General features: G+C 37.9%; 1 protein-coding gene across 1 annotated transcript; it reads left to right on the top strand.

Moving 5' to 3' along the window:
* The first annotated feature begins 498 nt into the window (after positions 1 to 498).
* On the top strand, positions 499 to 22,566 carry ISY1 (ISY1 splicing factor homolog). The gene is made up of 11 exons (XM_058171772.1): positions 499 to 612; positions 1,926 to 1,948; positions 2,745 to 2,796; positions 4,821 to 4,886; positions 9,443 to 9,485; positions 9,947 to 10,059; positions 10,355 to 10,472; positions 12,831 to 12,953; positions 18,938 to 19,050; positions 19,904 to 19,990; positions 21,900 to 22,566. The coding sequence occupies exons 1-11, from the start codon at positions 610 to 612 to the stop codon at positions 22,005 to 22,007; spliced, it is 849 nt and encodes a 282-aa protein (XP_058027755.1). The 5' UTR covers positions 499 to 609; the 3' UTR covers positions 22,008 to 22,566.
* The last annotated feature ends 5,137 nt before the right edge of the window (positions 22,567 to 27,703 follow it).

Genomic DNA, 27,703 nt, shown 5'->3' with positions numbered 1-27,703 from the left:
CACACAAATTTACAAAAGTAATACAAATTTTAAAAAGTTTATAAAATGAATTTAACAGCAAATTGAACCTTATTTTAAAAAGGGTAAAGGGGAAACAGAAATAAAGTTAATCCAGCCTCAGGTTTTCAACAAGCAAAGGTTTTCCTCTTAAGTTTTCTCCTAACTCCTTTTTCAGGGGGGCGGATAGTTCTGTAGACCTCAGCCCGCCAAGTTTTAGGTTTGGCTCCATTGCGCCTGGCAATCACCGTCAGGGTTCGCTCTTGGGCGTGAGATGGCATTTACGGAAAAACGAATACTGCCAAGCTTGGAAAATACATTAACCGCTCTACCAGTGTTAGAATGAGAGGCGAATAAGACCAAATCCCTAAGCATATCAGGGCTCTTATATAAAAATCTATATACGCTATTAGCGCTTTTGCCTATTCATGGCCGCCTACGCAAACTGCAATAGACGACCGGAAGTCGCTGTAAAGGAGTACAAAGCAGGCGGGACTTAAGTGCTGTCAATTACAGGACAAATCTCTTCCGGGTTATTTTTTTTTCTCAAGATACGTTTCTGGTTGGGCTTCGGGTTTCGGGGCAACATCGTGTTTTGCAGCGTCTGCAACCATGGTGAGTGAGTGGAAATTCGTGTCGGATCGCGGGATCCAGTATAGCTTCTCGTGTGCTTGTTCTCCAGGGCTGTTTGGATTTTCTGGCAGCTTTTAAACGGCCGGGGCTAGGCACGCACATGGGGAGTAGGAAGGCTCCTCTGGAAGTCAGGCATGGGAGAGAATCGAACATCGCTGTTTTATACGATTATACCACTGTATAATGGGATTAGATTTGGAGATGATTCAAGTGTATTGTAAGAATGAGTCTGTAGAGTCTGAAGGTAAATACAAGACTTGCAATTGAAGATTGCTTGTAAAAAATCTTGTGCAGAGTTGGCAGCTCAATATAATACTTGACCTGCCAGCAAAATAAATACATATTTTTTAAACAAAACTAGTTTTGTTATGAGTGCATAGTTAATTACTAGTGTCCTGCACTATGTTTAACAATAGCCCCCGAATTCTTTTTAAAAATTGTGTATAACTGGATTTTTCGCAGCAATTTTACTTCACTACTCTGTAGGTCACACACATTACATTGTTTTCCTTTTGGAACCAAGCTATTATTCTCTTAAAATTGCAGGAATAAAACTCATTTTGAATCCTGCAATTTATTTCCTATCAACTGTCTTGTTTCTAGATTTTTAAAAAAAATAGTTCTGTCATGACTATCACAAACACAGTTAGTTGCTTGGTTATATTAGTTTTTTATATACCTAGTTGTTGATTTCTAGTTCTGTGGACTTATGTTCTGTTGGATACCTGATCGGGTTATGATTGACTGCTAGAATGACATCAATCCAGTTGTCCCATTAGACCAATAGGGAGTGTCTTTAATTATTTAGTTATTTTTATTAATTCATTTATTTATATTCTACCCTTATTTTCAAAAATAAGGTGATGAACATGTCCCACATAGCTTCTTCCTATTTTTCCCACAACAACAAACCTGTGAGGTGAGTTGGGCGGAGGCAAGGTCACCCAGCTGGCTTTCATGGCTAATGCAAGAGTTGAACTCATGGTCTCTTGTTTTCTAGCTGGTGCCTTAGCCACTAGACTAAACTATGAAACCTCTTAGTTTCACATCAAATATGACACTATGAATGGCTGGAACATCAACTCACAACTCAAATTAATCCTCAGTGATGACCAAATCTATTTCTCAAGAGCCACCTATGTGAAATTATAATTGCAACTCTTAGCACTGGAAGCATTGGATGTTCATACTGGATTAATCTAACAAGATTTTTTATTTCTTCCAGTAAAATTTCTCCAAACTTCATGTTATTAGTATTCCTTTAAAACAAATAACAATTTTCTCTCTTCTTTAAGGCTCGAAATGCAGAGAAGGCGATGTAAGTGCAATTTGAAATTTGTTTTTTTTACTTCTAAGAAATTGACAGACTGTTTTTTTAACAGTTGAACTATTTGTTGTATTTGTTCTACATATAAAAGCATTTTAATAATGGAAAGAAATAACCACTATATATCTTAATGAAAATCCCACTTCCCTCCAAATACTAGTGGAAAAAATAGGATATTATTCACGTGCACTGTAGTTTCAATGTCCCTTGATTAAGAAAATATGACTCTGGTTTGTAGACCAATGTAGACCAACATGTCTTTGTAGGGGCTGCTTTTAATCTCCATCTCCAAAGAGAAAAATAAATTCTTACAGCATAAAAAATATAGTTTAAAAGATGAATTGAAAGCTTTTTCTTCAGGCTTAAATGTTTTGGATAATTAGCACAGAACATAAGTGTGAAAGGATTAGTCCAAAAGATTGTGGCATTCTTTCATTTTTTTATATTAATAAGGCTTAATCACATTGTGAGTTTTGTGTTTCTTTCCTCATATGACAGGGTTTATTTGATATTTGGTTTGTTTATTTAGAATTTTATATTTAAACTATTTTTTAAGGAAGGACACTTTTTAAAAACTTAAAACAATGATGTTCTATCTTAAAAGGTTCAGACTATAATCATAGTCATTTTTTTAATGTTTAGTAACTAAAGTCTGTACAATTTTTCAGATAATGGATGCAAACTAAAATACGTTGAACTTTTTATTTACCCAGTATTAATCATCTAAATTGATATTTGTAAATTGTTTTTAAAAAACAGATGCTAAACTAAGCTTTCTTCCTTTTAGGACTGCTTTGGCAAGATTTCGCCAAGCTCAGCTAGAAGAAGGAAAACTTAAGGTAACAACATAGCTAAACATATATAAACAACTATGAAGGGGATGTGGTGCCTCAGTGTATAAGACGGTGAGCTTGTCAATCGAAAGGTTGGCAGTTCAGTGGTTCGAATCCTGAGTGCTGCATAACGGGGTGAGCTCCCGTTACTTGTCCCAGCTTCTGCCAACCTAGCAGTTCGAAAGCATGTAAAAAATGTAAGTAGGAAAAGTTTGGTGGGAAGTAACAGCATTCCGTGCGCCTTTGGCGTTTAGTCATGCCGGTCACATGACCATGGAGACGTCTTCGGATAGCGCTGGCTCTTCGGCTTTGAAACAGAGATGAGCACCGCCCCCTAGAGTCAGGAACGTCTAGCACATACGTGCGAGGGGAACTTTTACCTTTACCTAAATAACTGTACATTTAAATACAGAGTACCACTCTCCACTGAGAAGGCAGACATACAAATGGGCTCTTGAAAATAACATTAGCAATTAAGTCTAGAAATGCAGAGATTAATCTTGGCTGATTGATATGAAATGATTTTACCTCAATTTCATCCCAAAAAGCTGGGACTAGCAAGATATTTTTCTGTGTAAATAGCCCTTCAACATCTTCACAATATACACCACAACATTCCTGATTAAACTGTGGTAATTATCAGTATGGTTAGTATGCTAGCTGTTTGAGCAACACAAGCCATTTGAAGGAACACTTCACAAAGCACTTCTCCCAATTTGCTCAGATTATCAAGATGGCCATACCTCTTTAAAAGGCTCATGGTGTTGCTTTTTCCATCAGGATTATTTGTGAAATAATGTGACTTGTGCTGATATTAGTTTTGAAACTGGTTATTTAGAGACTTCTTGCTTTGTTTGTATGCATGTGGAGAACATTTCTGGATTGCCTGGCTTAATAATGTGATCCAACGGAATTCTCAAATTAACTGCTGTGTAATGTTCTAATATATCTTCTCTTCCCCGCTTTGTTGATGTTATATGTATTTTGCATGTGCAATTTGAATAATGAAAAAGTTATTGCAGTTATTCATTGAAATTCAATGTAATAAATAAAAAAGGTACAAAATAAAATATTAAACAGTTTTCATATCTAAGCAAGATTGCTTCTGCAGATAGCCATTCTGTTCATGCTGATGATCTTCTCATGGCATATTAATTTTGCTAAACACAGAGCAAAATTTTATCACAATTTTTTTTTTAGGATTTATGTAAAATTGATTCTAAAAAGTTCTTCAGAACAAAGAGGATAGATATACAAGGCTGCTTGTGTTTTAACTGCTTTTATGTTATCTGAGTGTTTAAAACTTCTTTTGTATTGTATAAACTGCTGTATGAATTGACTGCAACTGAATAGAAATGAAAATAAATAAATAAGATCTCACATAAATCACGGGACAGATTTGAAATAAGTAATATAAATCTCCCTCACTATAACATAAAATATGAACAATTTGGTTTTTTAAAACAAAATGTTCAAGTAAAAAATTGAGAATGACGCACAGGAAGTTTCTAATAATATATACTAATCTCTTGTAGAGCAGTCTTTGTTTCAGTATTATAAGTCAAAGTCATGTGCTTTATAGAAATCAAGCTGCTCTGAAACACTCAACATTCTGACAAATTTAATTTTGGAAAACAATTAGAGATATTCATATGTTCTCCCTTGTTATTAATAAAGGATCTCTAACTTTTCAGCCCAATAATTTTCTTAGCAGCTATTTGACATTTTGATCTGTGCATAAAAATTAAAATTGAGAATCACATGGCTGTCCATTGATACAGTATGCTATCATGGGTCGAACTCAATGTCATACCCGTATCATTGGATAGCCATGTGATCCTTAATTTTAACTTTTATGCAACAATGTTTTCTTTCAATTGGTTGGTAAATTAATACAGCTATTACCTTTGTATCTGACCTATTGTGGATGTAAGATAGCATGTACATTAGCAAATGTAAGTAAAATAAGTCACTGGAAAGTACATAGCTTAATGCTAGGATAATGTTAATATATTTGCTTGTTTCAATAGGAGCGAAGACCTTTCCTTGCATCAGAATGTAATGAATTGCCCAAAGCTGAGAAATGGAGAAGACAGGTATTTTTCTTTTAAGATTATGTATCAAATTTAAATCTGTGAATTGTTTGATTGCATATTTCTATAGGAAGTCCTTCAGTTACAATTAATTGTTCAGTAGCCATTCAAAATTATGCTGGTTCTGAATGAAGAGACTTACAGTTCAACTGGTCCTCAAAGTTCTGGCTGTTGTAGCATCGCTGTGGTTACATGAACAAAACTCAAGCACTTGTCAGCTAGCTTGCAGTTGTGATTGGTTGCAGCATCCATGCTTATGTGATCACCATTTGTGACTTTTGTTGCTGGTTTCCCACAAGCAAAGAGGGGAAGCTGGCAGAAAAGATTGCAAATCTCCCAGATAAGTCGTCCCCGGCCTTCACTCACATCACCATACTTTCCTCCCCCACCCTTTGCTCGCCCTTACTCTAGGCCCTCTTTCTTCAACCTCCCTTGCTTGCAGACATGTATGGAGCCCACACACTCACCGGCTTCCCTGTGTTTGCGCACACACCGTACTCTCTTGCCCCAGCCTCCTTGAGCTTGCAAATGCCCTGCACTCTCTTCCCCTGGCCTCCCTGCTCTCACTTTTCCCAGCGTCTCTGCCTGCACATGCACACACATCTCCTGTGCTCTCTTTCCCCAGCTTTCCTGCGCCTACATCACACTGTAGCCCTCGCTCCCTGTTGCCAATTTTTGTGCAGCCTCGGCTGAGCCTCCTATGGCCTCCCCCATCCCCCTGTAGCACCGTTGCCCTCTTTGCCTTGAGACTCCTTCCACTTCCCACTTAACGGCCCACTTGTCTGAGTTAGGACAACAATCAGGTCTCCCTAGATTGCTGTCACCCAACAATGTGGTCACGTGATGTCATGCTTTATGACAGGAATTATGCTTCCAGTTACAGTTGTATCTCAAGGACTAACTCTACTTCCTTTTTTTGGGAGACTTAATGAAATATTGTTATGTCACTTACTTGGATGTACAAAACAGCCATATTGCAGTGCGCTATTGGGAGGGAGGTGAAAAAGATGTAAGACCTGTCTTATATTTTTTTTGAACCCTGAAATAAAGAGCTTGGCCTTATCGCCATGCGCTCAAAAGCCCGATTGGGCTTATTATTAGAGGTTGTCTTATTTTGAGGGAAACAGGGTAAGTATTTAAAATATCACTAGATCCAAGGGTATCTACTCCGTGTACGCAAATTTGTTAGAGGTCAGAATGAGAAGAGCAAGAATCAATCAGAATCAGAATAGAGCTGGAAGGTACCTTAGAGGTCTTCTAGTCCAGTCCCCTGCTCAAGCAAGAGGAAGCTGGCAGAAAAGATTGCAAATCTCCCAGATAAGTCGCCCCGGCCTTCACTCACATCACCATACTTTCCTCCCCCACCCTTTGCTCGCCCTTACTCTAGGCCCTCTTTCTTCAACCTCCCTTGCTTGCAGACATGTATGGAGCCCACACACTCACCGGCTTCCCTGTGTTTGCGCACACACCGTACTCTCTTGCCCCAGCCTCCTTGAGCTTGCAAATGCCCTGCACTCTCTTCCCCTGGCCTCCCTGCTCTCACTTTTCCCAGCGTCTCTGCCTGCACATGCACACACATCTCCTGTGCTCTCTTTCCCCAGCTTTCCTGCGCCTATATCACACTGTAGCCCTCGCTCCCTGTTGCCAATTTTTGTGCAGCCTCGGCTGAGCCTCCTATGGCCTCCCCCATCCCCCTGTAGCACCGTTGCCCTCTTTGCCTTGAGACTCCTTCCACTTCCCATTTAACGGCCCACTTGTCTGAGTTAGGACAACAATCAGGTCTCCCTAGATTGCTGTCACCCAACAATGTGGTCACGTGATGTCATGCTTTATGACAGGAATTATGCTTCCAGTTACAGTTGTATCTCAAGGACTAACTCTACTTCCTTTTTTTGGGAGACTTAATGAAATATTGTTATGTCACTTACTTTGATGTCAAAACAGCCATATTGCAGTGCGCTATTGGGAGGGAGGTGAAAAAGATGTAAGACCTGTCTTATATTTTTTTTGAACCCTGAAATAAAGAGCTTGGCCTTATCGCCATGCGCTCAAAAGCCCGATTGGGCTTATTATTAGAGGTTGTCTTATTTTGAGGGAAACAGGGTAAGTATTTAAAATATCACTAGATCCAAGGGTATCTACTCCGTGTACGCAAATTTGTTAGAGGTCAGAATGAGAAGAGCAAGAATCAATCAGAATCAGAATAGAGCTGGAAGGTACCTTAGAGGTCTTCTAGTTCAGTCCCCTGCTCAAGCAAGAGGCCCTATACCATTTCAGACTATGACTATGCGGTTACTTCTTAAAAACCTCCAGTGATGAAGCCCCTTGTGAGGGCAAGCTGTTCCGTTGGTTAATTGTCCTCACTGTTAAGGAGCTTCTCCTTAATTCCAGATTGCTTCACTCCTTGAGTAGTTTCCATCCATTGTTTCGTGTCCTGTCCTCTGGTGCTTTGGAAAATAAGTTGACCCTTTCTTCTTTGTGGTAGCCTCTCAAATACTGGAATACTATACATATTAATACTAATATGTCCTCCCTAGTCCTTCTTTTCTCTAGACTAGCGATACCCAAATCCTACAATCATTTTTTTTTTTTTGCAACTGCAGAGTTTGAAGCCTTGTGTAGTATTATATGTAGTTCTGTGTCTGCAGTGTTCCTGATTTAATGAGCTATACTAATTGCCTTGGCCCTCAGCTCAACCATTGCAAGACTTTACAGAACAGTACTTCAGACATGATGTACAGTAAAGGCAAGTGATGTAAGAAAGCCATGTTATTTTATACATAGGGAAACTGAGCATATCTTCTTGTGAATTAAAGAACTTAAGTTATGTGAGAGAGTGATTTTATTGCCAAAGTACAGTGAGATAACAAACACATTAGTGAGTTATAGTAACAACAAAAAAATATTAAAATCTGACAAATGGCATAAGCTTTTATGAGCAACTGCTTGATAATTAGGTAAAATACATATATTTTGTTTATCAAGGAAAATCAGAATAATTATTAAAAGGCAGTGCCTTTGATCCAGAACATTTTTTATTCAAAATAAATAATAAATAATTGTGTTGCATTCTTGGACATATATACAGTATTGAGATACAAGTCTTACCTACCTGTTCAGGAACACTAAAAGCACAAATGACTAAAACCAGGGTGGATTTGATTTAAATTAAGTTAAATTAAATCACGGTTTATATCATGATTTAAATCACTAGTAGAAAGGCTTGATTTAAGTCAACTCGATTTAAATCATAATGACATAAGAGCAACTGTCAGCTCTGTCCCGCAGCAGCTCCTCCTCTGACCTTTTGATTCGCTGACAATCCCGTTCACTTTAATGGGACAGTTGATGATGCGGCAGTGACACAAGGTGAGGGACGTGGCGGGCAGCAGGTGAGTGGATGCCCGCTAACAGGCGCTGCCATGATGGATCTGAAATGACAGGTGCTCTTTAAATGTAAGGACTCATTCTTGCTAGTAGTTAGAATCTTTAATATTATTATTTGCAAACAAAATGAAGGTTTCCTATTTATCTTGCAGAGCTTGGATTCATTGAATGAGTTTACCAAAAATGTAAATATTGCAGAATACACAGCCTCATGCTACATAACTGTGTTCCATTTCATGCTGAATAAACTAAATCTTTAAATAGATTTTTACTCCAAAAGCATTTTTTTAAAATAAATTTGATAAAAATAAAAAAATACGATGAATGGCGCAGGCTGGTAAGGCCTATTATTAAGAACAGCCTGTTATTAAGAACACAAAGCCTGCAATTACTGCAGGTTCGAGCCCGGCCCAAGGTTGACTCAGCCTTCCATCCTTTATAAGGTAGGTAAAATGAGGACCCAGATTGTTGGGGGGGCAATAAGTTGACTTTGTAAAAAAATATACAAATAGAATGAGACTATTGCCTTATACACTGTAAGCCGCCCTGAGTCTTCGGAGAAGGGCGGGGTATAAATGTAAACAAACAAACAAACAAACAAACAAACAAACAAAAAACGATTTTTTTTAAAAAAATCAATTTTTATCCACCCTGGCTAAAACTAAGACTAATGTGATATTAAAGGTATTGTTCATATTTATTCTTTCAGCCAATTCTTTTTCAGAGATTCAAATGGAGCAACAAAATTAAAACATAAAAAAATAATTTTTGTACAGTAAGCGCTTTAAACTAGGCAGTATAAATACGTTGAGGAAATATTTCTAATTAATGTTTAATATTTACAGTCATCCCATTTGGGTGTTTTGCACGTGGTCACCAAAATAATCGGCCTCCCATCTATCAATCAAACATTGCAGACTTTAACAAAGTAGAGTAATGGTGCAGATATTAACCAGTATAGGCGGTCTATGATATCTTATTACAGTGCATCTGATGAAATGAGCTGCAGCTCACAAATAAAATTTTAATAAAATTTGCTAGGTGGAAAAGATGTTACCAAGCTCAGATGTAAACCAAAATCTTACATTTCTAAACATGAGATGTCATAGTGTAAAACAGGCTACTTTCTCGAAGAAAAGAACTAACCATTGTGTATTGTCTCTTTTCAAAAGATTATCGGTGAAATTTCTAAGAAAGTGGCCCAAATTCAAAATGGTAAGTCCTAATGATGGGAGTAATCTTAATATCCTCCTGCAACTGCAAAAACTAGTTTTCAATAATAATTAAATCTGCACCTTTTCCTAGTTGATAATTAAGGAGTATGGTACCAAATTTATGAGGGAAATTGATGCCAGTATTCAAAAACATCTATAAAATGTGTTCTTTAATTCTTTCTCCCTTTACCCTCTTTGGCCTAATACAATTTTTGTGTTCAGCAAAGCTATTAAAATATTTAAGTTTTAATTCATATGAGAGGATTTGCCTTTTTATTTAAAACTATTTTTAAAAATAATTTGAAAGCCATTAAAGTTATCCAGAAGCAAAGAGAAGTTATTGAAAGGAGTAAAGCAAAATGAGAGATCTTTTATAATTCCCACAGATTTTCAGAATAGAAAAAGTATTGTTTCAGTTTTAAAAGACCACATGATAAACTGTATTTTCTTCTTTAAAAATAGCTGGTTTAGGTGAATTCAGAATTCGTGATTTGAATGATGAAATTAACAAACTCCTAAGAGAGAAGGGGCATTGGGAGGTCCGAATAAAGGAGCTGGGAGGACCTGATTATGCAGTGAGTATACATTAATATTTGTAAGAAAATGCAAAAGTATAAATGTATTATTCCTAAATTGTTAATAAAATATTTGATAAAGAAAACTATTTAGATACATAAATGGCTAGTTCAAATATTTTAGTCTTCCTGTTGAAATAATTTCTATGAATACTTCTTGTACAATTTGGTCAGATCCTGGTTACACAGGTTGGTTAAAAAATATCTGAAGTCATGTGAAATTTTGTCTACAGAGATAAAAAGAAAAAAACACTTTTAAACTTACAGCTCATCTTCCTTTAAAAAAAAATTATAGAAAATTGGCCCTAAAATGCTTGACCATGAGGGAAAAGAAGTTCCAGGAAACAGAGGTTATAAATACTTTGGAGCAGCTAAAGACCTACCCGGCGTTCGAGAGCTTTTTGAAAAAGAGCGTAAGTATTCGCCCGTTGATTAGACTATTACTGTAATGCCAATCATTGCATGTAAGTGTTTGCGTGTATTTGAAATTCTTTTACGATAAAATGATATTTTTTTCTGTTTTTTGATCTTGTGAAACCAGAGTTGATTTGGAGTTGGATGACCTAAGGAATTTAATTAATAAATAAAATAAAAATAAATATTTGCATTCCTTGTGATTAAATTTATCTGCTCCAATACAGAGATTCATCACAGGAAGTCCCTGCGTTAATAAAGTCAGATTTACAGACCACCCATACTTATGAACAGGCTGCCTGTTGCTAAAAATGGCAGGCAGTGTTCTTACTCTAGCTGATGAACCACTGAAGCCGCACAATGTTTTTGCTTGTTTGTTTGTTTTTACATTTCTGAACCGCCCATCTCCCTCAAAGAGGAACTATACAATAAAATGTCAAAATATAGAAATGTTAAGCTAGGATTAAAATGTCAAAATTTAAATTTTTAGAAGGAGGCAAGAACAATTAAGTCCTGTTAAAAGTTAATTTAAAAGATGAAGGGAGAATTTGCAGGGCACCAAACAGCCCTGTGGCTATGTATTCCTTTGAGATTCCCATATTAGGCCACAGAGGCATGTTTTAACTTTTTTTGGAAGTCTAGGAGAGTGGAGGCCTGTCTGACCTCCAAGGGGAGAGAATATTCTACAGGGCAGGAGCAGTGGCAGAGAAGGAAGGCTCTTTTCCTAGACCCCGCCAGCTGGAGTTTGTTAACTGATGGGTGTCAGTTTTGGAAGGCAATTTTCTTTTTGCTTCTTAACTGCCACATATTTTAGCTGGGGAAGTTGGGAGGGGGTTGTTGTTGGAGCGGTAGAAAATTAGTCATAACAACATTCCGTATTCAAGGACTTTTGCCTGCGTCTGATGTAGACTGCCTGAAGATTGTATCCAATTGAGTGTGAAGAGTTGATTGGACAATGTGATGAACTTGTGGGTGTGGGGCAGGGCTGTGAACTGTCAGCTGGGTGTGGAAAACTTGGAAGCTTTCAGTTTCGGGTTTTCCCAGCTGTGCCAACATGACATCTCTAATAAAGTGGAACTTTGAGGAACCTCAAGCCTCAGAGCTTTATTTCATTGAGGGTGTTTCTTGGAACCCTGACATTGGGATCTGTAACATGCCTTCCCTGCCTTACCGGCTGGGGTGGCCTGACATGGTGAGATGAAGCCAGTTCCATAGATAGCCTGGCCTTGAGCCATGTAGGACTTTATAGGTTAAAAACCAACATGTTAAACTGGATCCACTAGCAAAATTGCACCAGTGCAGTTTGTGGAACAGAAGTGTGACATGTGCTCTTCTCTGGGCATCCACTATAGCTTGGCCAGCTGCATTCTGCACTGGCTGAAGATTCTGGATACTTTTCAAGGATAGCCCCATGAGTGACCGAGCAGAGAGCCTCCCTATTCAGGAAAGGATGTAACCGGCACATATCACAGAGTTTGTGGATATTAGAAATGCACAGTTCCAGTGGTTCATAAAAATGTTGCCCAGCTTCAGCAGTTCATCAGCTCAAAAAAAGAGAATGCTGTCCACCATTTTAGTAATATATTGCCTGTTCATAGGTACAAATTCCAACTTAAGTACAAAGTTGAGTTAAAACAGAGTTAGGAATAGAATATATTCTTAACCCAAGGAATGCCTGTAATGTTATCTTTTATTCTGATTCTTATCTTTTCCACAATATAAATATATAAAATCCATATTGAATCATTAATTAGTACATTTCTGGACTATTTCAAAATGATCATAACCATATTTTGTCAAATGTGTATGGAGATTCTCAATCATTCAGGTCATGAATTGACCCGGTTGTCCCAAAGGTGCTTTTCAAAAGGCAACTGGAATTTCTTGGGTTTTTTCCTTGAAAACATCTCATTTCTCATCCAGAGGCTTCTTCAGTTCAGTTTTTCAGTTCTTCAATTTAACAAATATGAGACAATTGAATGTTAACATCACTGGGCATTTAAAAATTGGAACGTTTCTATGAAGTAGCATGGGTGATGCAACATCTTAATTTTTTTAACGATAAGGTTCAGGTTACAATAAAATGGTAGAACATTTGGAATCTGTGTAACAGTAGCAAGCAAAACAACTGAAGTTTTCAAATCAACCAAAAAGAAGAGAGTTTAATTATATCTTGAGAAGAGACTGAAGTAAAAATAAGTACTTATAGGAAGCACTTTGTCCAAGAAGTCCTTTAGCGTGATTAGGTTGATTATAAGCACTAGTGAACGTTTAGTTGAACCTGTGACCTAAAATCTGATCCTTTATGCTTCTATTTTGTTTTGTTTTTTTGAAAATGATTTAATTTATTCCATTAGCCCTTCCTCCTCCACGGAAAACTCGAGCTGAACTCATGAAAGCTATTGATGCAGAATACTACGGCTACAGAGATGAGGATGATGGTGTCCTGGAACCGCTGGAACAGGAGCATGAAAAAAAAGGTATAGGAAATAACTGTTGGCCTTTTGAAGTGCCGGAATATTATCTGTAATTCAAATTAATATTTACTTTAACAGTAGCCAAAAATGGATTTTGGTAGCCCAAAATGGCTTGCGTTAAATATTCCAGTTCTTGAATATGAGCTTGTAGCTGTACTCCATCAGATTCACTCTTCATATTACTCCACGGTACTCCAGGGACCTCTTCTATTACTTAACTACCTGGAGGACCCTAGTATCAACTAAAAGCAAGGTCAGTTGGGAGTAATCATATCAAGAGCTTTGGCTGCTTTCCTGTTCCAAACATTGATCAGATTCATAACAAAGTTGCCTACCAAATTGCTATATTTTCTATTGCAGGTTGTCAGATAACTTTCTAAAAGAATTATAAATGCTAAGAATTCAACCTCAAAACTTTTGCATTTAAAGTACGTACGACCACCATGTCCCATTCCAAAAAATAAAGTATTATTGGAATCTGTTGACACTCTTTTGATAATTTAGATATCAAACTATTCATGTATTTTGTATAGTCATGTTACCCACTGTCTTTAGCTTGTACTGGCATCTTGAAGTAAGACTTGCACTAGCCTGAAGCCAGTGATAGCGCTAATCTGCAACTTCTATGTAAGTTTAGCAAGATGTCAAAGCACAGATAGTTCCTAACTCCCATGTATGAGCAGAATACTCCATTCCACAAATAAATGGGGCTCCCAGCTGTAGTAGCAGAAAAATCCTTCGAACCTTCAGTTCATTAGTTCATTAGTACTTAATGGAACTTTCTATTTTCAGTTTTTTATGGGAATGAAAGCATTCTGTCAACTCCTAAACAAAAAAATATCTTGAAAATTAGATTGAGAATACACTTCCAAAACATTCTGGAAATGTTTAAATCCCCAACTGCTCCTGTTGATAAGACACCAATATTAGATGTCCCCCTAATACACTAAATTTAGAATTAGACACTGTAAGCACCATCAGTTTAAAGGTCACTTCAGAAATACCAGGCAGAATTTCAGTGTCTTGATGGTTTATCACAAATGTGTATGTCCAGATTTTCAAATACAATTTTTCAGAGATATACATTCCTAAAGCTTGCTACTACTTCATCTTTTCATTCATTAGATCATGCACACCCCTGCATTTTTTGAAAATAATAGTTTTAAGTAGACTGAAAATGTCTTCTCAACCGAGAGTGAGCCAGACCCACTTACTCATTCAGGATTAAATTGTGAGTTAAGGGGTTCTTACTAAAATTACTGTACTGGATTGAGAAATATCATTTTAAGACCAAACAGACCTATCTTAAATAAGTAGGAAACTCTTGGTCTTTGTCTTCCTGAAGCACTAGCAAGCAGTAGAATTACTAACCCACAGAAAACCAATTAAGATTTAAAGCAAGCAAATAGTCCTGGCCCAAAACTGCTATATCTCCCTGCAAGTCTATCTCTGTATTCACTGTTCTTTTCTTTGTTATTGGGATACCAAGGAAACAGATTGTTTCTTCATTTCATAAATATTGTTCCAAAGATCTAACATGAAGTCAACATCCTATATCAAGGTGCAGCTTCCTCACTAATACAACCCACAGTGTAGTCTAGGTTAAGGTGTCACATTAGGAGTGGGGAAATTTGGCTTATGGTCTGCCTTCAGCCATGGAAGTCACGGGTGACTTTGGGTCTGACGCTTTCTATTAGCGCAACCTATATACGGGCCATGGTGGCTCACATGGTAAGATGCTGGGCCTGCGCACCAGTGAGGTCGGCTCGATTCCTGTGAGTGAATAAACCATGTAGAGACAAGAAAGGAGCCTCCCCCGATTGCCTACCAGTATTCAGGCATTCTGCAGGTAAAGATAACACTGCCTGAAAAAAATCACAGAGGCAGCCAGCCACCTCAGTGATCCCTGGCTAACACGTGCCACACACAAAAAAACAAAAAAAAACCCCGCTCAAACTATTTCACAGAAAGTTGGTTTTGGGAGGAAAACTATTTATGTATGTTTCTTTGTATATATTTATTTCCCACCTTTATTATTTTTACAAAAAAACCTCAAGGTGGCGAACATATCCATCACACCTTCCTACTCCTATTTTCCCCACAACAACCACCTGTGAGATGGGTTAAACAGACTGACCCAAGGTCACCCAGCTGGCTTTCATGGCTAAGTCAGGACTTGACTTAGCCATGGTCTCCCGCTTTCTAGCCTAGTGCCTTATTCCAGGAGACTAAACTGGCTCTCTACATTTGCTTCTAGTTTTAAAACACAATCTCTTGTACCAAACATTTTTAATACCGTGGCTGATAAGTGAGATTGGAAGCTTATTGACTCTTATTTTCCAGCCTAATGCCTATATTGTGTAGTCTTTTTCTGGGAAGCAATCAGATGTTTTTGTTCCTGCTATTTAAGGCAGTTCAGTAAATGCTGCTGCTGTTTATTGGTAAGCCTGGCTGAATCTGGTTTCATGGTAATTAACTCCAGAACATGGATCTTCATTTATCACATGGATACAGAGGAAATTGATGCATGTGTTTTAGAAATGAATGGGCCTAAATAAAACTAGATGAACCGAAATAAGGAAATAACTAAATTGCCTCTTTTAATTTTGTTAAATTTCTATAAGTGAATGTGAGTGATCTCTTAGTAGAACTTACTTCTTGTCAACAGAGTGCTTTGCTGTGTTGCTTTTGAATTCAGAATTATGTTGTGTTTTATAGATTGACACAAATAATTAAATGAGATAGATTTAAAGAATTGTGGAATTGGAAAGGTCCCCCAGGTAGTCCTTGAGGTATGGTCAGTCACTTAACGACCATTTAAAGTTATGGTGGGCTTTTACTCATGAACCATCCTCAAGTTATGACTGCTGCACCTGCCCTGCCAGCATATGATTTCAGGCATGTGGCAACTGGCTCAAATTTATGATTGATTGCAACATCGTGGAGTCACATGATCACATTTGGCAAAAAAAAAAAAAACACCCTTTGGTTAGATTCAGATTTACAACCATATGATTCACTTAACAATTGTGGTAGCAGGTTTAACAACAATTGTAAAAAGAATTTTAAATTAGAGTCCAATCAGTTTTGCCTGCAATAACTTACAACCAAAATTCGAGTTTCAGTTGTGGTTGTACAGTAAATTGAGGGATAGCTGCATTTAATCCAGTCCCCTGCTCAGTGTAGAAATCCAGGTTAAACCACCTCCAACAGACACAGTAAATGCAGTGCCTACATAGACCAGTTGAACACAACAAGTGAAAGGTAGCTTACTTCTCTTTTGATACTAATTCAATTTTCAATCTACATTTAAGATTTTTCTGCCAAAAACTATGTTCCTATATCTTATACATTTGTAATTCTATATTCTGACCTTTGGACTGATGGAGAGCAGATTTTCCTCGTACCCAGCCTTCTCTTGTCAAGGGTGTAAATTATCATTTCCTTTCATAAGATGTAGTTTCTGGTTCCTGGATCATGCTTGTTGTCTTTCACTCTAATCCTTCATAGTGTGGAGCATAGAACTAGATCTAAAAATTCATTTTGCAATTGACTATTAATCTAAGGTTCTTTTCACACCCACGCCAATACCTCTGTATGTATATGTATTCTTCAGCAAGGTAATAGGCATTTGTTTTTGTTAAATTTCATTGAATTTTCTGCAGTCCATTTCTTTAAATTTATTCGTACTGTTTGAGGTAGAAGGCCAAGGACTGAACTCTGCTCAATACCTCACTACAGTATGATGAAGAAACATTGGAAAGCACTGAGTACAGCTTTCACTCCAGCTATTTCATCCCATCCTGCCGAGTATAATTAGTTTGTTAATTATGGTGTCAGAGGATACTTTGTTAAATGTTTTGCTGAAATCAAGAAACTATTTCTATGGCATTTGCACAGTTTACTCAGGAAGTTACCTGATCAGAACATGAGATAAGACTAATCTGGTAAAACTTGTTTAAGACAAATCCATGATCGCTTCTTTTCAAGATGCATATGGGTCAGTCTCTTTATGATTCATACAAGAGTTTTCAGAGGTCCTCCTCCCAAACTGACTGATTTATAATTCCATGGATCTCCCCCCCACCCAACCATCTCTTTTTTTTAAAAATGGGAACGTGTTCTGTCTTCTAAACCAGACATTAGCAATCAGAAGTATTATTTGAAGGTAACGCAGACAAGATTCAACCTGCTGTTATGTTTCAGTATTGCTGAATCTAGCACCTTTTTCCTAGAAGAAAGAGCTATATACTTACAGAGGTATTTGCTTAGGTGTGAAAAGAACCTTAGAATAATAGTTAATTGCAAAATGAATTCTTAGATCTAGTTCTATGCTCCACACTATGAAGGCAGCTAGTGCCTGTCTGCAACTCCTTAAAGCAGCAGCAGCTTTTCCTGGGACCACATGGCTGCCCTCTTTATCTGCTACATGATCTTAAGCAATGACACATTTGACCTAAGGAATTGAAAAACGGTGCTGTATTCATGTTGGCACATCTTCCAAATAATCTTTTTGTCTTCAAATCTAAAATGCTTTAAGCCTAAATAGATATTCCTTCACTAATTTTAACCAAATGCATTGTACTGCATCATCAGGTTAATTAATTTGGATTTCCAAGCAGAATGGGTATTTTTAATATTCATGGCAACTCTTCCATTTCTGCTGTTTCTCTTTTGAAAAAAAAAGGTACATTATGTCCCCTTTAACTGTTACTTTATTGGGCCTTGATTATACCTAATAAATCATATTTAACTTATTTTATTAAAAGTTCTTGCTCATTTGGTATTTTATTCTCTTTCAGATTTTCACTGCTTAATAGGTCCTTTTAGAGGAACTGCCCTAGATCTGAAAACTTACATTTTTCTCTCCAAATTCTGGGATTGGTGTGCCCACTTGGTTGATGTATGTTAGGGTTAGATTTACTATCACATTTACTTTTTGTTCAGTATAGGCATTTGCTTTTAATTTATATGCCACCCAGAGTCTATGTTGAATTGAGCAGCCATATACCGTATTTTTCGGAGTATAAGACGCACTGGAGTATAAAATGCATCTTAGTTTTTGGGGAGGAAAATAAAAAAGCTGATTGGCAGGTGGATCGGCCCCTCAGAATACCCCAATCAGCTGTTCCCAGAGGTGAATTTTAGCAACAGGTTCCTTGGTTGTGAGCTCTATGCCTTGCTTTTTTTTGGCCTCTGAAACTTCTGAAATTCCATTTCAGAAGAAACTTTTTTCTGCCTCTGAAAGCCTCCGAAACAGCTTCAGGAAAAAAAAGCCTCTGAAGCTCTGTTTGGAAGCTTTTTTCCTGAAGGGGAAAAAAAAGGGGGGGGGCTTCTTTTCTGAAGCTTTGTTTCTGATGCTTTTTTCAGCCTCTGAAATCTCCGTTTGAGAAGCTGGGCGGGGCTACATTCGGAGTAGAAGCAGCACCCAGATTTTCACCCTCTTTTTTTGGGGAAAAAAGTGCATCTTATACTCCGAAAAATACGGTAAGTCTTAATCACAAATAAAATTATAAACATCGTTCCCTCTTTTTTACAGCTTACAAATGTCTTTTTCTCCAGTCACCATAGTATTGATCTTTTCTCTTGTATAAGTTTTGAGTTGCATAGCTAAGTTGCTTATATTTTAGGGATATATATATATATATATATATATATATATATATATATATATATATATATATATATATATATATATATATATATATATATATATAAAACTAAACAACTCTGTGACCAGCTGGGACATTTTAAGGGGAAGATGATGCAGTCTGATATGACCAGAGTGAATATTAAATGTTCCCGTAATCATCTATGAATATATATCATAAATAGAAAAACAATTATAGTGGCAAACAAGCTTCAATAATAAGTGAATATTTACTTATCCTAAAGAGGGTGTCCACTATAACAGTGAGTAGTTGCTGTTTCTTAGTAGTTTGTGGTTTTCAATACAACTGTCAATTGTGGCTATTTTGCTTTTCCAGTTATTGCAGAAGCAGTGGAAAGGTGGAAGGTAGAGAGAGAAGCACATCTTGCAAGAGGTGACAAGGAAGATGAGGAGGAAGAAGAAAACATTTATGCAGTAAATGACAATGAGGTATTGTATTTATTTCCAGCCTTATGCTATATATTATATAGCAGTGATGGCTAACCTTTTTGCCATCATGTGCCAAAAGTGGGGGGGAGCATGGGGGGGGTCATGTGTGCACATGCCGACACCCATAAGTCAATGCCTCCCCCTGCACATGCACACACGACTCCCCCACACGTACGTGCACGAACCCCCCAGTCCCGTTTTGGGCCTAGCAGGCCTCCCTGAAGCCTCCCAAGCCGGAAATGACTTGTTTCCCAACTTCCGGTGGGCCCAGCACTTTCCTGGAGCCTGGAGAGGGTGAAAACAGCCTCACACACACACACCCTGGAGGCCCTCCAAAGGCCGGAAACGCTGTCCCAGAGCCTCCGCACGAACCCTGTACTTACCTGGCATCCAAAACGGGCCACATGGAGACTCCTGGGATGGCGTGGGTGGGGCATAGGGGTGGCATGGACAGGGTCAGCCAAAAATCTAGCTGGCTGGCGCGCACATGCATGCTGGAGGTGCGCTAGGACAACAGTTTGCATGCTTGCAGATATGGTTCCATGTGCCACCTGTGGCACACATGCCATAGGTTCGCCATTACAGTTATATAGTCTATATAGTAAACTAGTGTATTCCATCATGACTGATGAAAAGATGAAAAATAAATGTGCAGCTACATATTCACAAGTTGATAGACCTGCATTTTCTAATGCTGTCTTGTGCAAAACAAATATAATTAACTCTGATTTCTAGCTGGACTCTGGCTGAAGTGCAAGCAAGAGAAAAAGGGATTATTCTGTTTATTTTGAGATAAAGTTCTAATGAAGTGCTAAACAAATTTAGAATTCAACATTTTCTCAATGCTTTGCAGTCTGATGAAGAAAATGGAATGAAAACAGATGGTGAGGATAGTCAGCAGAAGTTTATTGCTCATGTCCCAGTTCCATCACAACAGGAGGTAAGGACGCTTAACTTTGAAAGATGTGTGAGGTAGGGAGGAAGGAAAAGAAAAAGTGAAAGGCAAGGAAAAAGAAAGAAAGAGGGAAGAGTTAAGGAGGGAGGGAAGGAAGGATATACAAGAAGTTTAACTTTGAAAGAAGTAGATTTGTGCAATAGTTGCAGTAAAACAATTAGTATATTTCAAAGTAAGCAGATTTCCTCAGAATATACTGTAATAGGCTATTACTATTGATAGGTGTTCACATACACTCGGAAATAAAGGGAGGAATGGTAAAAGTGCCACTGAAAGAATTTCTATGGAGAGTCTCAGTCATCCAGGTCATGGTTGTCCCAAAGGTGCTTTTTTCAAGGGGCAACTGGACTTTCTGATTTTCTTTGAACGCTTTTTGCTTCTCATCCAAGAAGCTTCTTCAGCTCTGACTGGATGGTGAGGAATGGAAGGATTTATGCTCCTTGCAGACAGCTGGTCATTTGCATTCTTTTTAGCGGGTTGTTAAGGTCACCTGGAGGTTTATCGGTTTATCTGAGTGGTGCAAACGGGTGTGGAGCCTTCTTGGAACTGTTGAAAGGACTGTGTTGTAGATTGGGGATAGATGATGCCGTATCCCTCCCCCTCTGTTGAGAGAGGGTTGTTCAGTTTTGACATAGGTTGGCCTGTTGAAAAAAGCACCTTTGGGACACTGAAAGAATTCTTTCTTTGTTTGGAATTAATTCATTACTAGACAACCTCTGTCCTGTTGTGCCATTGTTTTAAATATTTTTTTAAAAAACATAGAAATCAGAATGACCGCGGGAGCAGAATCAACTTCTGACTTCCTGTCGGCTTTCCCATTAAGTTTCCTTTCCTTTCCTCCCTGTTATTCTGTCATTATATTCCTTCCTTCCCTCCCTCCCTCCCTTTCATTCCCTTCCAGCTTTCCTTTGATATGAAAAGCTGATTTGCCATTATAAGGATAGGTATGTGTAATTTTTAGGCTCACTACTGTATTAGTGAGGAGGAAATTAGGATCTTTAAAATGTATTCATACAATGCAAATCATTAAAATATTATCTAATTGGCAAGTTATGTTTTGATTTCTTGCATTGTATGAATGATTTTTGTAAGTGCATTTGCAAGATGCTGCAGTTGAACAGTTTACCAATTTTCATACTCATTTCTGAAAAATAGTGTTGTAACTGGCATTGTTTTTATTAAATGAGGTACCAGGTTTATGGCCAAAGTAATTTTTGACCTATTGTGTTTCTCCAAAAAGATGATCCACCTTAAAAAGAAGCCCTATCATATTTTTGAGCACATGCAATCAAATTAAGCCACGCCCACAAAATTAGCCCTAATTAAGACCCCGCCCACCCCAGGGTGCAGGGGTGGGGCGAGGCACACATGTAAAACATAAGCTAGGGTAGGGATGGAGGAGTGGAGCTCCCCTATTTACGAGGCCTCGCATACCCCGACATCTGCCTTGCCTTTTTCTGCGGCCGCTTGCTGCCACTTGCACGCATCGCCCTCTCCGTTTCAGCTTCAGATGCCTGCCGGAAGGTATCTTCAGCCAATAACAGAGCTCCGGATCAATCCAGAGCTCTATTATTGGCTGCAAATGCCTTCCGACATGCATTTGAAAGTAAGAGGCTGGGCAATGCGTGCGATTGGCAGCAAACGGCTACAGAAGAAATGGGCCAGTAGCAGGCTTCTGCTGGGCAGGCTGTCAATGCCACTGCCCCAAGGTGAGTCAATAATTAGAACCCTCCAAAAAGAAGGCGTAGGCATTTTTTCGGTGGTCAAAAGAAAATATGACCTTCTTTTTGGAGAAACACAGTAATCAATTCTGTTATGGTCAGTTTCTTAAGTTACTTTTACTAAAGAATTTTCCATTTGCAAGTTTTCAAATTGAATGTTGCTCACTTAACAGATTGAAGAAGCTCTTGTCCGAAGAAAGAAGATGGAACTTCTTCAAAAATACGCCAGTGAAGCTCTTCTGGCTCAAAGTGAAGAGGCTAAAAGACTTCTAGGATTATAGTAATTGCCCCTTCTATTTTTTATAATCTATCTTGAGTCTACAGAATCATTATCTTCTTGATTCTCTAGAAATAAGACTTTGCAAGTTCTAGAATGAAAATGGTCATTTTTTCCAAAATACATTTTATTACACATTTTTCACTCTATCCTAACTTATGAGAATTTATTCATTTTCAGTTTCCACCTTCAAGCTCTAAATAGCTAGCCTGTTTTGAATTTATCTTTGTCCACCTATTTTCCTCTTTGTTTTGTTTTACCTTAGTAATAACTGTTAAATTAGAAAGTAACGTTTTGTATGAGTCTTCACTTCAGTAAAATGTTGAGTAGCTCTTAGAAGATTTATTATATTTAATTTTGTCTATCATGTGTAAATTTGTAATTGTCAGACATTTCTACATCTGTGGAATGGTATTTTATTTTGAGTTTTCAAGAGAACTGAAATGTTCAATACAGTTAATATGGAACTATGTATTATACTACTGGAAAAAACACTCACTTGGCTGGGTTTTTGAAATGCTGAATATTTCAGCAAATAAAATTGTAAATACTTTTTTATAAAATCTCTCCTTTTTTAGTAAAACATTACGCAGATTTAACTGTTTATTGCTTTTGTTAAAAATACTACAATTCCTCAGCTATGAAGACAATAATTTATAAATAATATGAATTCTAGGAATATATGAGTATCAACAAGATGAGTAACTGAAAAAAAATCACACATATTATGTAAAATTGTGTGTGTATGCGCGTACAAAAAGTGAATTTTCAGTTTATGACTTTTTATCATAGGCTTTTTACAATGATACCTAAATACAGTACATTATTATATAATTAGTCCAACATGGAGCAACATGGAGTTTCTATAATGTGACCCATTTTTCTACTACCAAACTAACAAGTGTGGATGCTAATATTTAGCAATTGTGAGGCAGAACAAAACATTTTTAAAGTATTTATTAGTCAAATCAGTCTTATCAGTCTTATCAGTATTGTACTGGTAAGAATGGAATCTTTAAATACACTTTATAAAATCATACCATAGTATACCAGCTATATATAAACTTGAAGCAAAATTTCAGTACTGGGAACAAGAGAAAAATAATACAAGATTATAGATTTTATGCAGATACACCCATTATTGGCAAAGCAGACATACTGTAATTGGCAAAGCCAATTCTTTAAAGTTTAAACTGTTCCCATCATGGTAAGTGAGATTGGCACTAGAGATTTGGATACACTAGAGGGCTTGAGAAAGAAGCTGGACACTGCAAAATCACCAGAGCTTTCAAGCAAACTGTTGCATTTCTCTGAAAATGTAGTTTTGTAATTTGAAAAGTGTGTCTGAACCTGAATTTTTGGGGGCATACAGTATCTAGGGGACAGTGATTGCCAAAATACTGTTTCGAAAATAAATGTATTCTACTCAAAACCAGGAACCACATAAATACAAATGTGTAGAACAGGCCAGTGCATATATTTTGGAAAGAGGGAAGTTTCCTGATGATGGACTCCAGCATGAGTCCAAAAGCTTGGAAGAATAAACCTTTGATCCCAGTGATCAACTCAGATTGGATCGTGTTATTTTTTCTTACAGAAACGAAATTCAGCCCTTGCATGTTTTAGTTATCTCCTTCAGGATAGGACTTAAATTGGTTATATGGCTTTTTAAAGGATGTCTATCTGTCACCAAGTACTTAGCTTAACTTGGCTCAACTGGGAGACTGCCACATTCAGATTTTCACTCCTGATCATAAAAAGGCCTCCAGAATACGTGCTACAGCATTATGCGTACCTATGGGGTATAGGCAATAGTTGATGGCTTGAAAAATAGCCTCTAAATTAAGAGTTTCTAGTATGCATAGAAAATAGCATGCTTGGGATGAAACTGGGTTTGAGTTACACTTACAGCATTCTAGCAAAATGTGTCCAAATCAATCATATAGTCCTTAGCAGGGACTGCTGAATTGGCACAGGTGTGACTAAGGATGGTGATCTCATCCATAGCTTCTCTATCCTATTGCATGAAAACCTGGGTTGGACAACCATATACTTGCCCATGTGACTATTAACTGTCATATATTGTAGAGCGTAGTGATTTGAAATGTAAAAGTAGTAAAGAAAAGAAAGAAAGAAAGAAGGAAGGAGGGAAAGAAAGAAAAAAAGAAAAAATGTTGTATGTCTGAAACTGATTTGAAAAAAGGGGCTCTGAAGTGGACCACTGATAGATCACATGCTGAGTTAGGAATGAAAGATCTAAGATATTTCAGTATGAATTCATGTTATCTAGTTTCTTATGTGGTGGATATAAAAATAGGAATCTATGAGGTGGTGATAGGATTTTACTTTCTAGTATGAATGGTGATAATGATGATGGGAGTACCAGATACGAGTTTTGGGGAAAACTGCAGTATTCTAAATAAATGCAATTCAGAGAAACATTATACTGCTAGTTGAAATGAATGGGTAGGTGGTGGATGTAACAGGTACAAAAGAAATGGGTTATTTGGTGACTGAAGAATGAAAGAAAATGTAGTTGATTTTGCACAGAGGTATAATGAAATGAGCAGGGTTTATGTTTGTTTGCTAAATATAATAGCAGTACATGATAGAAGTATGTCAGGAGCCAGGGTAGAAACGGGTCCACATAGGAAGGTTCAATTTAACTGATTTATTCCTAAAGGCATATGCACAAAAGTCTTTTCAACTAACAGTCAGCACCTGGTTAGAACTAGATAAGGTTCAACAGCAATTAAAGGGTAGGACTTAGTTAACTTATGGCTATAGAACCACTCTAAACTGATCCCTCTTTGCCCTTCCCCTGGTCTGCCAGTCCTTTTCCTACAGTTTATATGTAAATAAATGAAATGGTTCAACACTGGGCAGGGAATAAGATCAGGATGTGTGATGTTCATTATTTGCTGAATGTATTTATAGATAAATGTACCAGAGATGCTTATGGTGACAATAGATATGCATTGATTGGGTCCATAAGTGTACTTTGTATGCAGATAATGCCATGTTGACTGAGAAAGTGAATATATTTGTATATTATTGTATACTAATATATTAGTATATAAGTATTGTACGATACAATGAGGAGCATAAATTTCAAAATTAATACAATATAGAGAAAGAGAAATGAGAGAAAAACAGAAAACCATTTTATATAAATGATAAAAATCATAGTAAATTAAATTGTATACCTTGGGAAACAGACTTTTACACATGCAAATGCTGATAGAATGTCAGTGCATGGTCTATTGTGAACACTTGATGTTTACTGAAAGAAGCAAAAAGAGTTATATTTAGTGCTTCTATCAGTATTATTATATGGAAGTAAGAGATGAATACAAGTAGTCTTCAAGTTAAAACTAATGGAGATTGCCCATCAAGATCATAACTCGAGAGAGTTGTAAAGTGGTCACATGACTGACCCAATTTTATGACATTTATTGCAGCTGTTCTTAAGCAACCAATGCTGGTTTTCAGCAAAAACATAAAAAAGTGGTAGCCAGTATGCAACCAGCCATTAATATGACCAAGTTGCTGAATGTCCAAAATATGGTCACATGACCGCAGGGAGGCCTGTCAGAACTTTGAATCTGGGTTTAATATACCTCCCAGGTAGGTTCCACCTTGAAGTTTAAAGGATTGCTAAGCAACTAGTTTAAACTGAGGATAATCTGTGTTACTAGGAAAAACAAAACTAAATTTAATTCTGTAAGATTTAGATCATTTAGGAGTGTGTGTGAAAAAGCAGGAAGAGAGATGGACAAGGATAAGCGAGTGCTGAAGGAATGTGGGTTGAATACAAAAGTGAGCGACCTGCACTAAAGTATGATGATTTTGTTAGACGCATAGAATGAATGAAGACTGAGTCACAAAACGAATGTATGAAGGAAGAATGGGTGAACTGAGAGGAGGAAAAGACTGAAAGTTGAGATTGGAGGAAGGTTATCAGAACCTCAGAAAAAAAGTAAAATACAAAAAGTGGTGGAACTCAGAATGCATTGCAATGACAGAATGTTATGGTGGTAGAGTAAATGGCATTTGTACAATCTAGACTTAGCCGAATTTCTATTTCATACTTATTTAGTTTCTTTGGCTTAGTATTTCTTCCATTTTCTGTAGTTTACCAAAAGCAGTGTCCCAATGACAATGTAATGTGTGTATAAAAACAACAGGCATTCCAAATTATGGACCAATTTTCCTCAAATGCCAGTGGTGATATATAAAAAAAATCAATTGCCATTTGATTATTTGATTCAGATTCTGAAAATGGATTCAATACAAATTCATTTTTGTGAAAATCAGATTGTTGCTATAAAAATCGTTTCGCCAAATGGAAATTAAATTAGGAGCATCTTTCTTTACTGAAATTCCTACTTTCGGGTAGCGACTCATCTTTATTTATTTATTTATTTATTTATCACATTTATATACCGCCCTATCTCCCTAGGGACTCAGGGCGGTTCACAGGCAAGTAAAAAAGTACATATAAATACAAACTAAAATAACAATTAAAAAACTTATTCTACATGGCTGAATTATTAAAAAGCAATATAAATAATAAAACCCATTAAAACCAGTATAAATTTAAAATCTAATCCAGTCCTGCGCAGATAAATAAATGTGTTTTAAGCTCGCGACGGAAGGTTCGGAGGTCCGGAAGTTGACGAAGTCCTGGGGGGAGTTCGTTCCAGAGGGTGGGAGCCCCCACAGAGAAGGCCCTTCCCCTGGGTGTCGCCAGACGGCACTGCCTAGCTGACAGCACCCTGAGGAGTCCCTCTCTGTGAGAGCGCACGGGTCGGTGAGAGGTATTCGGTAGCAGTAGGCAGTCCCGTAAGTAGCCCGGCCCTATGCCATGGAGCGCTTTAAAGATGGTTACCAAAACCTTGAAGCACACCCGGAAGGCCACAGGTAGCCAGTTCAGTCTGCGCAGGATAGGTGTCACACGGGAGCCACGAGGGGCTCCCTCTATCACCCGTGCAGCCGCATTCTGAACTAACTGAAGCCTCCGGATGCCCCTCAAGGGGAGCCCCATGTAGAGAGCATTGCAGTAATTCAGACGAGACGTCACGAGGGCGTGAGTGACCGTGCATAAGGCATCCCGGTCTAGAAAGGGGCGTAACTGGCGCACCAGGCGAACCTGGTAGAAAGCTCTCCTGGAGACGGCTGTCAAATGATCTTCAAAAGACAGCCGTTCATTCAGGAGGACGCCCAAGTTGCGCAGCCTCTCCATCGGGGCCAATGACTCGCCCCCAACAGTCAGCCGTGGACTCAGCTGACTGTACCGGGATGCCGGCATCCACAGCCACTCTGTCTTGGAGCATACTTATTATTTCCATATACTTATTAATTATTTTATCTAATTTAGGTAAAATAGTCTTGCATATAGCTAGCTATACAGGCTCTCTACCTTTTTTTAACCAAAATCCGGGACTCCTTTGCTTTTCCGATCAATGGGGCAAAATTGCAAAAAAAAAAAGGAGAAAATGACAAGCCCCTATGCAAACTGTCCATCTACCTCCCTCCCGCCCCCCACTCCCGAAAAAGAAAGGCGAATAAGAACTTGAGTTCCGTAACCATCGGCAAAGGGAAGCGGAGCGGGCAGGCCGCCCCGGCGATTTCTCTCTTCAGGGTCCCAGTAGAAACGCCGGAGGCTACGACCTACGCGAAAGAGCCGTGTCGGTAGCC

This window comes from Ahaetulla prasina, chromosome 2, assembly GCF_028640845.1.
Source record: "Ahaetulla prasina isolate Xishuangbanna chromosome 2, ASM2864084v1, whole genome shotgun sequence".
NCBI classification, from domain to species: domain Eukaryota; kingdom Metazoa; phylum Chordata; class Lepidosauria; order Squamata; family Colubridae; genus Ahaetulla; species Ahaetulla prasina.
Note: the sequence above shows the minus strand (reverse complement) of the source record. Positions and strands in the feature narration are given on the sequence as shown.